Genomic DNA, 16,056 nt, shown 5'->3' with positions numbered 1-16,056 from the left:
AATAGGGGTTGGTTGCTCACTCCCTACGTCTCTCTCTCCGGAGGCACTTCTGTTTTTGTACTTTACATTTCACTGACATTTCACCATGTCAGTCATATGAACCTCAACGTGCAAGCGTGGTTAATCGCTGGTTGTTTGGAATGAAGGCATATTATAATTTTCCTAAAAGCCTACAGTACACCACCGTGAGTCCAGGCTTTTACGCATAAAGGACCAATTACGCACCGTTATGCTCGGCAATCAAATGAAGCCCCATACCAACGTCGTAGGTTTGTGTTGTATATTGGGTGTGTGTGTGTGGGGAGGGGGGGGGTAAATGAATCCCAGGATTTTCACTCTCTTCCAAGGGGGTCGCATTGACCTGTCTGCATTATTGGGGGGGGGGGGGGGGGGGGGGGGGGGGGGGGGGGGGGGGGGGTCATGACCCCCCCGTCCCCCCAATTCTACCCCCCCCCCATTCTATACATGACTATCAACAATAGGCTTATTCACACAATATGATTCATCTATAAAGGATCCATAACTCTGAAGGACATTTACATAATTAAATCCTAGAGTGACGTCGTTGTTCACTGAGCGGAAGAAACCAGACCGATAATTCTGGCATGTCTCTGTATATGGCTCCATCGTGCGGTCATAACAACAGGACAAATATTGCTCATGTCAAAGGTCTAGCTCTTTCATAGTCCCTTATGTATCTCTAATTTAGACTGCGTCATACTTAATAACAACATTGTAAGAAAATAACATTGGCCATTCCTGTGAAGCGTACAGCACGTTAACCATAACCTTGGTGAGGTGAATCAATTCTAATACTTACACCATGGACCGCTACATAAGACAGCGGCTCATTGTATTTCTAGAGGCACATGGTTAAACGCATGGACGTGATTTGAATTCTGGCTTTTATGTACATTTGGGAAACTTGGGCAACTGATGGCAGTGGTCGAGAAGGCAATGAATGAATCTATCAGACATGACTGTAGATTTTCTTTTTGATTGTGGAAAGGTGTTTTGAGTATTACAAAAACTGCTATCAACTTTTACTGATTGGACACGCTCAAATGTTTCGGTAAATATTATGTTTTTCTTACTATTGTCTTTAACTAGAAAAATACTACATAGAAACTTTAACGTAGCCTCATTTTGTGAACATTATGTTTTCAGAAATATATTTGCGGTGGTGGTCGTGTCGCTTTCCATGGTTCCGAGGACCCTGGTTTTGGGCTATGCAACAAACGGTTTGATTCATTTGGGTAGGGTATACTTTTACGCATACATATACATTGTAACGGGATTCATAATAAGCTCAATTAAAATCACTTACCAGGAGAAATACATTTTTTTTTTTGCAATCTTTCATTCAGAAATAACAGCTAACAATATGATTGCCCAGCTAATGTTGAACAAAAATCTGAATTGGTGTTAATACCTAATTTCCGTATTTTTTATTATTAAGAAAATGTTGCTGGGAAGCTCGTGTTCATTCAGAGGGAAGGGAATGCGACGTATGTGCGCGAGAGGGAGCTGGTTTCGGAGGTTTCAACCGAGACCAGGTTCGAACTGTACGATCCAGGGAACACGTTACGCGACGTTAGATTCAGCTATATCTGGGACATTGGTAATGGGTATGTATGAGGTAAAAAAAAAAAAAGGCCTAAATTGTGCAGAATATATCCAGATCCTTTAGAGTCGTTGGTCCTCGCTTGTGGAACCTCCTCTTTTTTAGTCTCATCTTAAAATAAAAGTTCCAGTTAGTTTAACAAACACCAGGTGCTGACATTTATGTCTTTATCAGCACAGGGCATTATTTTCTGTCAGGATGTCTTTTTTGTGACTCCAAGATTCAACCAACTTTTATCTACTGCATGGGGAATGCTTGGGGTCAAAATGCACCCTAATCCAGGGAGGTTCATCACTGCCTCTGGTGATTTAAACGTCTTATTCGTTGCTCTAATGGTGAAGATGTTTATTTCCAGGCACGTATATTCTTTTTACAGCCATTGCCTAATTTAGCAAGGTCAGCAACCCTTTTCTTTTTTAATTTGTGTGTTCTCTAACCTTGTTGATTTATGAATTACGGAGTTTGGCTTGTGTATCACCTCATATACATTATAGGTCAAACGTTTTAGAACACATACGTTTTTCCCGTTTTTATTGAAATTATTTTTTTCCAGTTTAATGTCTTGATGACTCTGAAATTAAAGCACAGAAATAAACTATTAATTATTACATATTAGCATATTCATTATTACAATTATAATCGTAATATGTTCACCTGGCACAGCCAGAAGAGGACAGGTCACCCCTCTGAGCCTGGGTCCTCTCTAGGTTTCTTCCTACATTTTGGCATTCTTAGAGAGTTTTTCCTAGCCACTGAAATTCAACACTACTGTTGTTTGCTCCTTGGGGTTTAAAGCCAGGTGTTTTGTAAAAGCACTTTGTGACATCTGCTGATGTAAAAAGGGCTTTATAAATACATTTGATTGATTTGATTGACTGTAGCACAGTGTTTCTTAATCCTAGTCCTGGGGACCCAAAGGGGTTTACGTTTCTGTTTTTGCCCTAGCACTCACACACATGATTCAAATTAAAGACTTGATGACAGGTTGATTACGTCAATCAAGTGTGTAAGTGGTAGGGCAACATTTGAATCAGGTGTGTAAGTGGTAGGGCAACATTTGAATCAGGTGTGTGAGTGCTAGGGCAAAAACAAAAACGTGCACCCCTTTGGGTCCCCAGGACTAGGATTAAGAAACTTTGCTATAGGATGAACCCCTGACCAAATGGGCGGACACCAGAGGGTTTTGCATGGTGCTACAAAATGCTGTGGTAGCTGTTTTGGTTCCGGATGCCACTCTGTGCAAGTTACCAACTCTGGTTCCGGAAAAAGAGCCCCATAGCATCATGCTTCCTCCTCCATGTTTGACTGTATCACAGACTGAGGAACCATCCTTTTCCCTATGATGTACAAAAACCATACATGATGAGTTGAGGATTTCAAATTTTGATTTAGATCCATAAGATCAAGTGGCAGTGCTTCATGGCCAATGCAAACTGCTTTTTCTTATTTTGACATCTTAGCAATGGCTTTCTTACTGCCACTTACTACTGCTTGCAGTACACTACTGTCCAAATAATGCTTAAGAGGGTGTAGTAACACAGTCTGTTCCAACGCTGCTTTTATGTAGACAGAGGGTTTGTAAGTAATCAGCAAATTTAGGGACACCTGTAGGAATTGTTTGCATCAACTTTCAAGGCTTAATTTACTTCCATTGCTGCAGAACAGCTGTAAGTTGTTAACCCATTTATTGTTCCCTCCCTGAAAATGGCCTCTTAACTTTGAAATGTACGTTATTTTTTGTAAATCTCTGACAGTTTACTGCTTATTGTTGTCCCATTTCATGTTATTCACTGGACTTGAACTGCTTACATTTAAATAAAAACTTGAAAAATGGGATTATTTTAAATCCTTTGAGCGGTTGTCTATATACCCCATTGAAACATTAAGTCATGGATCGCTAAAGGTTTTTCCTAATGAATCAGATTAAAAAAAGATGTCAGTTGAGAGAAACGTTTATCTTATCTTTACCAAGAGATCCAATCATTTTGGATGGAAGTATATATTTTTTATTTTCGTAGTTTAGGCTTTAAACTGTAGGTTATTTCAACATGCTATGGTTGTTTTATTCTGGTTTTGTAAGGGAGGTGTTTAAGGGATCAGAGCCGTCTGTGCACTACAACTACTCATGTTCTGGAAGCTACACTCTGCAACTGAAAGTGGGGGCCCACGTTAACAAAACCTACACTCCATTAACAGGGGTATATACAATGGATCTTACTGTTTTGGGTAGGTTGACACACTTAGTAGGCAGTACATTCTTTTAGATTTTAAGAATTTTTGTTTTAACATGTGTGTTTGAAATGTTGTTTTGACAATATTCAGAGGACATCTTGCATTTAAATCCGGGCTATTTATTCATTTGAGGACTTCTGTGTTGTAATTCACACTTGGTTTGAGGTGTATTGCAAATCCCCACTGTTTTCTAGATGCCATCAGAACTATTGAATTGAAGGGCCCTTCGAGTTTCCAGGTTTTCAGAAACAACAGTCTGGATGTTCGTGTGGATGGAAGGTGGGTCAAATGTCTCAGAACGCCAACACAATTAATACACATAACAAGGTTTACACACATACCACAACCTAATGCATTACACATGATTGATGACAACAAACTTAACACATGATTTATACACACCCTAAAACATAAAGCATGATTAATCAACCACATTAGCTCATTTATTCTATTTTGACTACTGTTACTGCTGGTTTTCTATGTATGCAAACTCTCATAACCTTTGTCCTCTTCTTTCACTCCCCCTCTCCCCTCTCTGTCTCTCACTCTTCATGTCTCTATCATTTCCTATCTCTCTTTTTACCTCTCTCTTTTTCCCCATCTACCTCACTGTCTCACTATCCCTTTCTCTCTCTCTCTCTCTCTTGCTCTCCATCTTTCTCTCTATATATATCCTCTCTCTCAGTCTTCCAATAACAGTGTGTTGGAGGTTCGTGTATAACTGTATACCAGCAGCCCTTCAAAGCTGTCACCTGACCACGCTGTATGACAACACACTGAGACTGAACCACACCTTCTTGGTTCCAGGACTCCACTGTCTGGACATTAGTGCCTACAACAACATCAGCAAAATGCAAACCTCCTGCAGCATCTTTGTGTGGAGAGATCGTAAGTCAGATTATCATGTGATCAGTGGGTCTGGTCCATAAGTGTTAAGAGAAAAGGAAAGACATAAGTACCATTGTGATCATGGTGAAGGAATGCAGATAGGGAGTTCTGGACTAGATCAATTTAACACCAGGAGCCACACCCCACATTGCACATGACTGTGGTGAATTGATTTGTGGAAGGTTGTATGTGGAAATACAGGGTTAAATGGGAGGTTCAGGGAGCGTACAGACATAACATGATTAAGCCAGGGCTAAATTTATGATGAATGAAAGGTTGTGCAAACGTGATTCTGTGGGGTAAAGACATGCTGTGAATCTTGACTAATCATGGGTATTACCAGGGGGTTATGACATTTTCCATTGGGCAGTTAATTCTAAATAGAAAATCAATTCTGTATGCACAACCTCTGACTGAATTCATGATTTACAGTAGGATCAAAGTATGTTTCATGTTTTATCTACCATTATACCATATACTGTAAAGAAAGTCTCTCTTTGTCTCTTCACAGCCTTTAATAACCTGCTCTTCATCCTGCCATGTGCTGGGATCATGTTGTCCATCCTCGCCTTCATCACTATTGTAGTCTGCCACCCTAAGAAACAACAGAAAAACAAACCAGAGGTAGGATACTGACCAACAGATGTGTCTAGCACGCTAGCCCCTTTCTCAGTACTCCCCCCAAATAAGTGATGTCTTTCTACAACATATCCACAATAGGGTGATCTATACGTAACACATTGAGCCACAGTGTTATACTGTTAATGGCTTTGTGTCAGCTTCGGTTTTGCACTTTACTCTTTCAATCCTAATGAAACACTGGCACATCAGACCCCTATAAAACACAATGATTGTGCTGAAGTCTTCTGGTTTCTAACATTGGCTTGAACTAGTACTTAAATATTCGTTAGTATCTGAGATGAACAGGGACTGAGTTGGCCCTTGTTCAAACAGCTCTAGCGCCTGTTTTAAAACACATGAAAATGTATATTCTCGCTATTGTGTAGGAGGATCTTTTATGTAAAATGGCCAACAACCAACTTCACATTATCGTTGTGGCTGTGTACAGCACACTCATTGACAGTGAATTGCATAGGGTATTTGTACTTCAATTACTTCAACCTTTTTAGACACCACAGCACTATAAACACCTACAGACACTCAAGTGTATTACTGTTTATCTTTATACTGGTTTGTTTATTTATGTTACAGATTAGCACTAAGGCCACTTACTCCAGCACGGACGTGGAACTTCAGCCCAAACAGGACCTCCATGAATTCAGTAGTGATCTAAATGTTTCCAGTGAAGATAACGGAGAGGTCATGCCCCTTCTCTTGCTGCCCGGGGAGAGATCCTATTCATAGGCCAACTAGCTTTCAATTACATACTTGGCTTTGTGTTGGTCTGATTCAAGTCAATTATTAATTATTTGCTAAAATAATTTGGTTTCAGATTAATATAACATTTAACTAAATTACTTCAGAGATGTGATACTGGTGTGTCTTTTGGTTTGGATCCTTATCTTGCGTTAATCTGCCTGTGAGGATCCTGATCCAGGCAGTTTTACAGCATTGTATCCCACAATGACATGAGATGAGAGGTACCAAGCAGTGCTGCAATGGGGAACAGCCCTAATGGTTGTCATATTGAGCTACTGGCTGCCACCAAACCCACGTTTCTTCCAGGCTACAGAGATGGGTTTGGGTCAATCCAGAAAAGAATAAAGTAACAATCAATGTCCATTGTTATATTTACCAATTTTTACATCAGGTTATTGTTCCCTGAAAAGCATGTATTTATTAGGTAATTGGATGTTTTTCTTCGTTCTGTATGTATCTTGCTGCTCATGACTATAACCAACATGCTGCTGTCATGTGCTGTAGATGCACCATTGTGAGGTATTTGAATGGTATTAAACAACTTTACTAAATGCGCTAATGTGAGGTATTTAAATGATGTCAAACAACTGTATTAAATGCACCAACCATGGTATATGTAACATAAAATCAGATTATGATCTTAGAGAAGGCTATATATTTTTTAACTCTTTGTTAAAACACTATGAACATAAAATAAGGCAATTTCAATGATCTTGTCAGGTGGATGGGGAATGTACGATAGACAATCCCCAGTGGTTAGAACATCTGACCAGTAACTAAAAGGCTGCTAGATTAAGTATTGGAGTTGGAAAGGTGAAAAGTTCTGTCTTTGAGCGAGGCGGTTAAATCTAATGGCTCCGAGGACATTGTTTTAAATGACAGGGTTTACCCATGGTAAAATATAAATGACTAAAAATAAGCAAAGCAAACAAACAGGAGACAGGTCAGTGTGAGGAGAAATTAGAGTCACAGTTCAGACATAAGAACAATGAAACATCTTCTCACAGCTTGAGGGAATCAACACAGTCTGCGCCTGCTTTAAAATCTCCACCATTGTTCCAATAACCAGAAATGCCAAGGTGACCTACCCAAATACCGCCTAGTACCACTAGTACCACACCAGTCGCCACCAACTGCTTTGTAAGGCCGATCACATACCAAATCACTGCCATCATACACACCATCTGAAACCACTGCAATTTGCATCTGACCAACAGCCACAGATGACACCATCGCCACAACCAATCTGGACAAGAGCTATGAGGTTGCTTGTACCCTCCTGCTCAGCTCTCAACACCACCATGTCCAAAAATCACATCAGGTAGCTGGGGGGCCTCATCCTGTTGCACTGACCCCTGAGGGCAGGAAATTCACTGACTTTCACTATCACAGGGGCCTCCAGAGGGAGCACACTGAAGGAGCCGGGTGAGAGGAGGACAGACAATATTAATGCCTGGAATGGAGTGAATGGATGAAACCATGATGTGTTTAACACTATTCAATTCATTCTGTTCCAGACATCACTGTGAGTCCATCCTCTACAATGTAGAGCTGTCTGTCACCTGATGACTATGTGGCCACCTGTAACATCGACTCAGTTATCAGGTTTGCTGCTGACCCAACAGTGTTTGGCTCTGATCTCCGTTGACAATGAGACAGCCAACGGGGAGGTGTTCAGGGCCCTGGTGGGATGGTGCCATGAAGGGAAATAACCTCTCTTTCATCGTCAGAACTTCTGCAGGCAGAAGAGAGAGAGCCACCCGCCCTACACAACAACAGGACGGCTCCAGAGACGTTTCAAGTTGCTCTGTGTGCACATCACAGAACACCTGAAATGTGGTGAAGAAGATGCAGCAGTGCTTCTATACCCTCAGGTTGGTGAGGAATGTGGTATGTCCCTGAGAACCCTCTTATTATGGAATGTGTTTTATTGTTTTATATTTTGAGATTATGTTTTTATTCACCTGATGAGGGTTGGCACTATTTAGAGTCATCTTGTTTTTGGCATGGGTTTTATTTGTGCTGGTCACTTTATTGGTCCGGATATCTTTCACCTGGCCTGAGAAAACTAATATGAATTAGATGCTACTGCTAGCACAGGGCTTCAGTTGGGATTGAGAGATTTCTATTTACTTTTACCCAATTTTTCTCCCAGTTTTTGTGTAATCCAATTCGTGATTGAAGGCCATGCTTCTTTGCAACAACTGCCATGTGACACTCCATGTTGAGATGTTTTTCCCAAAGCCCATTCTATGCTATTCTAGGTCTTATCATCCTTATGTGCCGGAAGGAAGCACTCTCTGGCCTTCTACCTAGATTGACTAAAAGGTGCCCTAGATGTCACAAGGAGTGTGAAGGAGATTCTGAGATCAACAGTTTTATTTGTGTCTACTGCTTTTTGCTACCCAGAATGCGATCAATCTTTTGTGTATTGAGTAGGCTACTTAATTGCCATCTAGTGGGAGGCTGATGTTACAACCTTTTATTTAATCCAAAATACTACATTTTTAAAAATTTAACCCGAAATCATCATTAATATTTGACGAGATCAGAAACACAATGTATATAGAGACATTTTGTGACTGTCAAATAATAATAAGTCTTTATGATGCAAAGTGATCTAAAGCTAAATTAAATGTTCTGATCTTCTCAAACCTGACCTGTTTTTGAGTAAAGGACTGACAAAAGCCAGATCAGCAGCAACTCATTCCAAATCACGTGATTCCCATAAATATTTTTTTCTGTGCTTTAAGCCCTTCATATTGTCTCTCAAAGAGATTGTTTATTGCCATCATGTGGCAAAGTGATTTTAATTTTTTTATCTAAACAGGGGCCCAGTCCATACTGACAAACACTTCACTAGGACCTTTGTGGGTTTTACAGTTTTGCACAATGTGATATAACTCCAACTTTCAGTCGTAAGATTCACCAAGTTACTTATACTAAATAAATCCATCTCAGATCTCCAGCGGATAGGGTGTAGGAGTGAATTTTGGATGCGGTCAAGGACTGACAGAAATGCATGTTAGATGGATAGCCTACTCTAAAACAATAATAAATATACTGTATCTGTGTCAGTTGATCTTTATTTGAGCTAAAACTGGCTTAAAATGAAATACATAGTTACAAATAAAATATAATAGACATCTGCGTACATTTTCAATATATAAAATGTATAATTGTATGCAATGTTATACCCAAGTTGGTCAGACCGGTGCAGGCGGATCCTTTACCTATTTGGCGCGATCCACTACATGCGCTGCGCAGTTTACCGCGAGATTGTTTGTCTAGTAACAATCCCATGTAGCTTCAAAAGACCATCGAAAACGATGGTCTTACAACATCGAAGCCTGTCTTGAATATCATTCCGCGAGGTACTATTTTGATGAGGATGGTTTTTATCAGCCTAATTAGACATCACATTACGATTGTACATATATGTTTATAAAATTGTTTAAAAGGAATGTATACATGAATAGAATTGTTAAAAGAATAGAAGTGCAAAAAGTGTATCAGACGGTAGAATACACAATACATTTGCAAAGACTGGCTCTCGACCGGAAGTTACAGAGGTACTCTTTCCTGTCTGTGCTAGTTGGTAAGTTTAAATGAGAGGCTTTCTTTTTCATTTACATTCCTTGAAATACACTGTATATTTCTCTTTGCATGCTCATTTTGCGATGATGAAGTTCTAAACCAGCGAATGCGTTCTCAAAAAGGAAAAAAATAAATGTATTTTGTCCAAATACTTGCTAGACAGGGATGTCAGGCAGGGCATAGCGAGAGCGGTTTTGGGAAGCCAGCTAGCTAGCATGCTAACGCGACTGTTTACTAGACAGTATGGTTGCTTTTTGAGTTTTATTTGGAAGTGTGTAGTTTAGAGCAGTAATTAATTGATGATTATCCGTGATAGAAAGATACCTATATTAATGTGTATCTACTATGGTGTGTTTCATTCTACCGCTACCTAGCGGATGATGTCATATTTGTGCGACTGACATAAACGGGAGGCATGTTCCCTATGTGTGATGCTAAAAGCTAGTTGAGTCCAAAAACTTTGTTGTGAAATTTTAGTAAAGTTATAGATATTTTCAAAAAAATCATTCTCGTCCTGATAATGGGTACTGCGGTAATAGTTCTGTAATTGTAATGAGTACAACAAGATTATTTAGTTCCTTGCCGTCTTTCTAGACAGTTTTTCTCGTTTCGGTTTAGATAGACTTGTTTAGTAGCTGAGTTCTTAGCTACGAATGGAAATCAAATACAGTATACTCATGTATTTCCTCTATATCCTCACAACAGCCCAAGCAGCGCAGATACATTTTCTGTGAGATTGGTGCAGACTTGTGTCTGCCCTGCCCTATCGCAGCCCTGTCTCTCCCAGCGGGGACCATGGCCTTTGTGCCGACCCCCAGCCCCACAGTGGTGGACCAGACCACCCTCATGAAAAAGTACCTGCAGTTCGTGGCAGCCCTCACAGACAACAACACACGTAAGTGAGGATTTGGGCATGGTGTCGTAGTCCTTGGAAGATGTGGTTTAGGTATAATCTCCTCAGCGAGGGCTTTGTGATGAGAGCGATGTGCTTTAGTCTAGAATAAGGTACAGTGTGTTTGTGAGAGTGAGTGAGTGACTGCATGTGAGTTTGTTTGGTAAATGTACCTTGTAACAATCTGGGCGCTGAAAGTAAAACTGATAAGATCTGATAATGCCTGTCTGCTGAGAGATTAGGATTATGGGGACTCTATATGCCATATGAATCACTTTAATGGTTGTTTTACTGTATCCAATCCCCAGCTGATGAAACCAAGTTGAAGATGATGCAGGAGGTTAGCGAGAACTTTGAGGTGAGTCCGGACGGTAGCTAAAGAGCGGGTATCTCATGTCTGTGTTGCTACTACAACTGCGTGTTCTAACATAGGTTGCGTATCTTCATTACGCTTTAAGACTGTTCTGACATTAGTGATGTCGCCTTCATCTCTTTCAGAATGTGACGTCATCACCGCAATACTCAACCTTTTTGGAACACATCATCCCTCGCTTCCTTACCTTCCTCCAGGACGGAGAGGTGCAGTTCCTGCAGGAGAAGCCCACACAGGTGTGATGCTGGGGCAGGTCTCCTCGTAGCTTTTGTCCCATTCTAAAACCACTGAGGTCGCAGGGGTGGCTATGAGAGAAACGTAAAGAACATCACCTTTCTCCCTCCATTGTCCCCCAACAGCAACTGAGAAAACTGGTGCTGGAGATCATCCACCGGATCCCGACTAATGAACACCTGAGACCTCACACCAAGAACATCCTGTCTGTCATGTTCCGCTTTCTGGAGGTGAAATGCTACAACATTTTATGAAATACATGGTTTAGGTATAATCTGCTCAGCAGGGGCTTTGTGATGAGAGCGATGTGCTTTAGTCCAGAATAAGGTACAGTGTGTTTGTGAGAGTGAGTGACTGAGAGTGAGTGTGTCTGACCATGTACCTTATATCAATCTGGGCGCTGAAAGTCAAACTGATAAGATCTGAAAATGCCTGTTTGCTGAGAGATGGGACAGTGTGATGTATTTTGCCATAGCAACAAATACATTTCTTTTAGAAATGTATTGCACTTTGTTCACACGTTTAGTCCGTTGTGTAATTCTCTGTTTTAAGTGTGTTGATTGACTGAGTGTTGTATTTGCATTGCGTGCTCCTTGTTTTCAGATTGAGAGTGAGGAGAACGTGCTGATATGCCTGCGAATCATCATTGAGCTGCACAAACAGTTTCGTCCCCCAATCTCTCAAGAGGTGAGAACCATGGCTTCGTTATCGTCCGTGTTGTGTTGATGATTGGCAGAAGGCTGATCTCCACTGTTTCCTCTTTCCATTTTTCCTTGAGTCTCCTTGACTCCTTTTGGAGTAAAAGCATAAAGTCCGAGGAAAATCTTCTCAGACCTCGTTCTTTGTCTTTTGCGATGGTTAACTGACCCTGGATCCTCTATTCACAGATTCATCACTTTCTGGACTTCGTGAAGCAGATCTATAAGGAGCTGCCTAAAGTTGTGGTGAGACAAGCAAACAGCATGTGTATTATAGTTGTGTGTGTGAGCTGGGAAATAGTTGGCTATCTGAAGATGTCTGAAATCTGTTCTCACCTCCTTTCTCATGCTGCTGTAACAAACCTCCCCTCAACCCCTCTGTCTGGTCCCCTTCCTCTCCCTTTCTGCCTCTGTCAGACCCGTTACTTTGAGAACCCTCAGGTGATCGCTGAGAACACAGTGCCTTCTCCTGAGATGGTGGGTATGATCACGTCCGTGTTGGTGAAGAGTGCCCCGGACAGGGAGGACAGTGAGACGCGCACAGTGAGTACAACTCCTCATGTTCCTGGCCCTCCTTTTATCACCACTTGGTGGTGTAGAAGCACTGGCAAAGCCCTTCAGACCACATGGGTAGAATTGCAAGGCAGTGCGCTGAAGGGGTTCATCATAGCGTCTGTTCTGCGTGGACTATTCGTTTTATTTTTATCTGTCTGTATCGTTGTTCCCTGATTGTGTTCTGTTGGTCTCGTTCCACCAGCACACCATCATCCCCCGAGGGTCCCTGTCCCTCAAGGTGCTGGCCGAGCTGCCCATCATTGTGGTGCTCATGTACCAGCTGTACAAACTGAACATCCATAACGTTGTGTCAGAGTTTGTCCCACTCATCATGAACACCATCATGCTGCAAGTTTCCCCTCAGGCCAGGTAATAACTGTCTGACTTTCTGTCTGTCTGACTTTCTGTCTGTCTGACTTTCTGTCTGTCTGACTTTCTGTCTGTCTGACTTTCTGTCTGCCTGTTTATGTCTCTGTCTGTCTCTGTGGGTGTCTGTGTCCTTTTCATACTCACTGTGAGTATGATGAGGCACAGTGGGCTAGCTAGAGGGCTCATGTTATTAAAATGACTTCATTTAGTTAAGTGTTATAGGTGTCTAGCTGCTATTTCTTAATGTACTCATACATTTTAATAGAGCTGGCACAAATAAAACAATCTCCGTAGAATGGATGCCCTCCTGCAGACAATCAGAATTGCTTTTTTCTACTAAAGACCCATAAGAATATGAAACAATTATTAAAGCATTCATCATTGTTATAAAATGTACGTTACCATTGTTAGCTTTGTCTCTCTATTTATTCTAAACCCTAACATGTAACTTTCAGGCAACACAAACTCTATAACAAGGAGCTGTATGCTGACTTCATTGCTGCTCAGATAAAGACCCTGTCCTTCCTGGCCTACATCATCCGGATCTACCAGGTACATCTTCAGCTCATGTTGCTCTGTTCAACTTCTCCTTTGGTTTTCCGTCTTGCATTTTATCTACATAAGGAACGTTGAGTTTCATAATGTCCTGTTTTCTAAAATGTGTTTTAATGTGTGTGTGTCCTTGCCCAGGACCTGGTGGGGAAGTACTCCCAGCAGATGGTGAAGGGCATGCTGCAGCTGCTGACCAACTGCCCATCTGAGACGGCCCACCTCCGCAAGGAGCTGCTCATCGCTGCCAAACACATCCTCACCACAGACCTGCGCAGCCGTGAGTACGCACACAAACTCGCACGCGCACACCGAGAGAGATGTATTCGGACTCCCCCAGACTTATTCTGACACTTGATATTCATTGTGTTACAGAGTTCATTCCTTGCATGGACAAACTTTTTGACGAGTCCATCCTGATCGGGTCTGGATACACGGCCCGGGAGACACTGAGGTGAGAAAGCCCTACAGGAACCCAAACCTCCGCCTGCTTTATGGTTCCATGTCGCGGCCACGGTTCACCGGGCCAGTGCTTTTTCCATAATGGTCCTTTCAGGATAAGTGAACATCCAGACGGCCTTTATTCCTTTTGCTCCCTGGAGCTTTCAAAACCACAGCAGTATGGCAGGTGTTTCTGAAGTTTCCACCTTACCTTTTACATTAATAGTCAATTGTATTCACTCAACTGGAATCACAAAGGTTCAGAGATCTCACAGTTGTTATATCTGTGGTTAAGTTGGGGAAAGGAAAGAGGTGTGTTAAAAAGCGTGGGCACGTTCAATGTACAGATAGTAAGTCCATCCGGATAAGAGCATTTAGTGTCTGTTTAATAATTTAGCGGACTTTCTTTTCTTTTTTTATCATAGTTGTCTTTAGGGACGTTCCTGACTGAACCCACATGAGTTTGTCAATCTGTTCTTTTGAGCAATCTATTCGTTGACATTTTAAAATTGTTATTTAATAAAAACCCTAGGTTTTAATAAAATCAGCTCAGTGCACAGAACTTGTCTAATGCTTTAAAAGTGTGCTGAAGAATAAAATATCACAAAACGTGATGAACCAAATTATTATTTCTATTTGGTTCTGAGTCTTTAGCAGATAGCTCTTTAGCAGTAGCAGGTTAGGGCATGCCATGCTTTGTTAAATAGCTCTTGGAAAAACTGAGAAACAAAAAACATACTAGGCTATTCTGTGTAAACGGGAGCCTTTGTGCACCTCATAAGCAAGATGATACTACTTGTTGGAGCCTAACCAACTTGAGTTTTGTTAGCTGAACTCAATCGGGGACAGCTTTGTTGGTTGGTGGTCGGCTGTTGATAAACCGACATTATAGATTCCTCCAGCAGTGAGTCTGTAGTTTTGCCTTCAAGTGAACTGTTCATTCCAATGGGTGGCAGTGGATCTGTACAACGCGCGTCTTCCTGATGGTTCAAAGATCTAAATCACATATAACTTCTCCTTCTGACCTTTTTGCCTCTTTCATTGTTATTGCCCTTAACCTTTGCCCTCTACCCCCCCCCCCCCCAGACCTCTGGCCTACAGCACGCTGGCAGACCTGGTGCACCACGTCCGTCAGAACCTGCCCCTCACCGACCTGTCCCTGGCCGTGCAGCTGTTCGCCAAGAACATCGACGACGAGTCCCTGCCCAGCAGCATCCAGACCATGTCCTGCAAACTCCTGCTGAACCTGGTGGATTGCATCCGCTCCAAGAGCGAACAGGAGAACGGCAACGGGCGGGACATACTGATGAGGATGCTGGAGGTAAGCCTGGACGGACGGGACGGACCACGCCGCCGACCATGGAATTGGCTGCTGTCGCCTGTAAGTCGCTGATCTCTCCACTTCGTTTCCCCCTCGAAGGTGTTCGTGCTGAAGTTCCACACCATCGCTCGCTACCAGCTCGCCACCATCTTCAAGAAGTGCAAGCCCCAGTCGGAGATGGGCGTGGTGGAACCCCAGGGAGCGCTGCCCGGCGTCCCGGCCACCCCTGCCCTCCCGGCCACACCTGTCGCCACCCTGCCCCCCCCTGCTCCCCCCACGCCTGTCACCCCCGCCCCCCCTGCTCCCGCCACCCCGTTCGACCGGCCGGGGGAGAAGGAGGACAAGCAGACGTTCCAGGTGTCGGACTGTCGTAGCCTGGTGAAGACCCTGGTCTGTGGGGTGAAGACCATCACCTGGGGTATCACCTCCTGCAAGGCCCCTGGAGGTGAGAGGGGCCGAGAGGAGAACCCTCCTATCACGCTCTAAGCAGACGCTTAAGAGTTGGCGAACAGATCATGCGCGCCTTTCTACGTTGAAACCGGCGTGGGGACAAAAACCTCCCGGCGTGTCTAATTCATTTAATGTGTTTTAGGAAGGGTGTTCAGGGTGAATGGACTCCTGACTGACTGTGTGTGTGTTGTGTTGCAGAGGCCCAGTTTATTCCCAACAAGCAGCTTCAGCCCAAGGAGACTCAAATCTACATCAAGCTGGTAAAATACGCCATGCAGGCCCTGGACATCTACCAGGTATGATTGCTAGTGTACAAGCAGGTCTTATTAGATTAGATTACATTCTACTTTGTCATTGAACAAGTACCGTACAATGAAATGCAGTTAGCATCTAACCAGAAGTGCAAATAGAAGAGGGCAGAAAGGTATTAAGTGTTGTGTATGTTGTCTTGTG

The 16,056-nt window shown here is 42.5% G+C and overlaps 2 protein-coding genes across 7 annotated transcripts in view; both read left to right on the top strand.

The window, feature by feature from the left end:
* The first annotated feature begins 772 nt into the window (after positions 1 to 772).
* On the top strand, positions 773 to 6,665 carry tmem130 (transmembrane protein 130). Of its 2 annotated transcripts, XM_010863981.3 has the most exons (8): positions 773 to 1,072; positions 1,168 to 1,256; positions 1,460 to 1,628; positions 3,705 to 3,850; positions 4,051 to 4,135; positions 4,542 to 4,744; positions 5,256 to 5,368; positions 5,957 to 6,665. In XM_010863981.3, the coding sequence occupies exons 1-8, from the start codon at positions 1,065 to 1,067 to the stop codon at positions 6,107 to 6,109; spliced, it is 966 nt and encodes a 321-aa protein (XP_010862283.1). In that variant the 5' UTR covers positions 773 to 1,064; the 3' UTR covers positions 6,110 to 6,665. The 2 variants fall into 2 exon arrangements, with proteins under 2 accessions (XP_010862283.1, XP_019901981.1); XM_020046422.2 differs by lacking the exons at positions 773 to 1,072; positions 1,168 to 1,256; positions 3,705 to 3,850 and having other exon boundaries at positions 1,547 to 1,628.
* Positions 6,666 to 9,620: 2,955 nt separating this feature from the next.
* Positions 9,621 to 16,056, top strand: part of trrap (transformation/transcription domain-associated protein) — an 87,592-nt gene continuing 81,156 nt past the window's right edge. For 4 of the 5 annotated variants that reach the window (XM_034292178.1, XM_034292176.1, XM_034292177.1 and 1 more), the window contains exons 1-15: positions 9,621 to 9,722; positions 10,427 to 10,616; positions 10,922 to 10,971; positions 11,112 to 11,222; positions 11,346 to 11,450; positions 11,824 to 11,907; positions 12,108 to 12,164; positions 12,336 to 12,461; positions 12,676 to 12,842; positions 13,298 to 13,394; positions 13,533 to 13,671; positions 13,767 to 13,845; positions 14,919 to 15,153; positions 15,253 to 15,598; positions 15,802 to 15,899. In XM_034292178.1, coding sequence (XP_034148069.1) covers positions 10,517 to 10,616; positions 10,922 to 10,971; positions 11,112 to 11,222; positions 11,346 to 11,450; positions 11,824 to 11,907; positions 12,108 to 12,164; positions 12,336 to 12,461; positions 12,676 to 12,842; positions 13,298 to 13,394; positions 13,533 to 13,671; positions 13,767 to 13,845; positions 14,919 to 15,153; positions 15,253 to 15,598; positions 15,802 to 15,899 — 1,794 coding nt within the window. In that variant the 5' untranslated portion in view covers positions 9,621 to 9,722; positions 10,427 to 10,516. Of the gene's footprint in view, positions 9,723 to 9,774; positions 9,857 to 10,426; positions 10,617 to 10,921; positions 10,972 to 11,111; positions 11,223 to 11,345; positions 11,451 to 11,823; positions 11,908 to 12,107; positions 12,165 to 12,335; positions 12,462 to 12,675; positions 12,843 to 13,297; positions 13,395 to 13,532; positions 13,672 to 13,766; positions 13,846 to 14,918; positions 15,154 to 15,252; positions 15,599 to 15,801; positions 15,900 to 16,056 lie in introns of those variants that run through there. The other variant, XM_034292175.1, reaches the window with a different exon arrangement.

Source organism: Esox lucius, chromosome 5, assembly GCF_011004845.1.
Source record: "Esox lucius isolate fEsoLuc1 chromosome 5, fEsoLuc1.pri, whole genome shotgun sequence".
NCBI lineage: Eukaryota > Metazoa > Chordata > Actinopteri > Esociformes > Esocidae > Esox > Esox lucius.
This window is presented reverse-complemented; position numbering and strand designations above follow the sequence as displayed.

Excerpts from the sequence above, each read along its gene's own strand:
- tmem130 (XM_010863981.3), top strand. Across the intron at positions 1,629-3,704 it reads ATCTGGGACATTGGTAATGG|GGAGGTGTTTAAGGGATCAG; the intron begins GTATGTATGAGG and ends TGGTTTTGTAAG. Across the intron at positions 3,851-4,050 it reads AATGGATCTTACTGTTTTGG|ATGCCATCAGAACTATTGAA; the intron begins GTAGGTTGACAC and ends ACTGTTTTCTAG.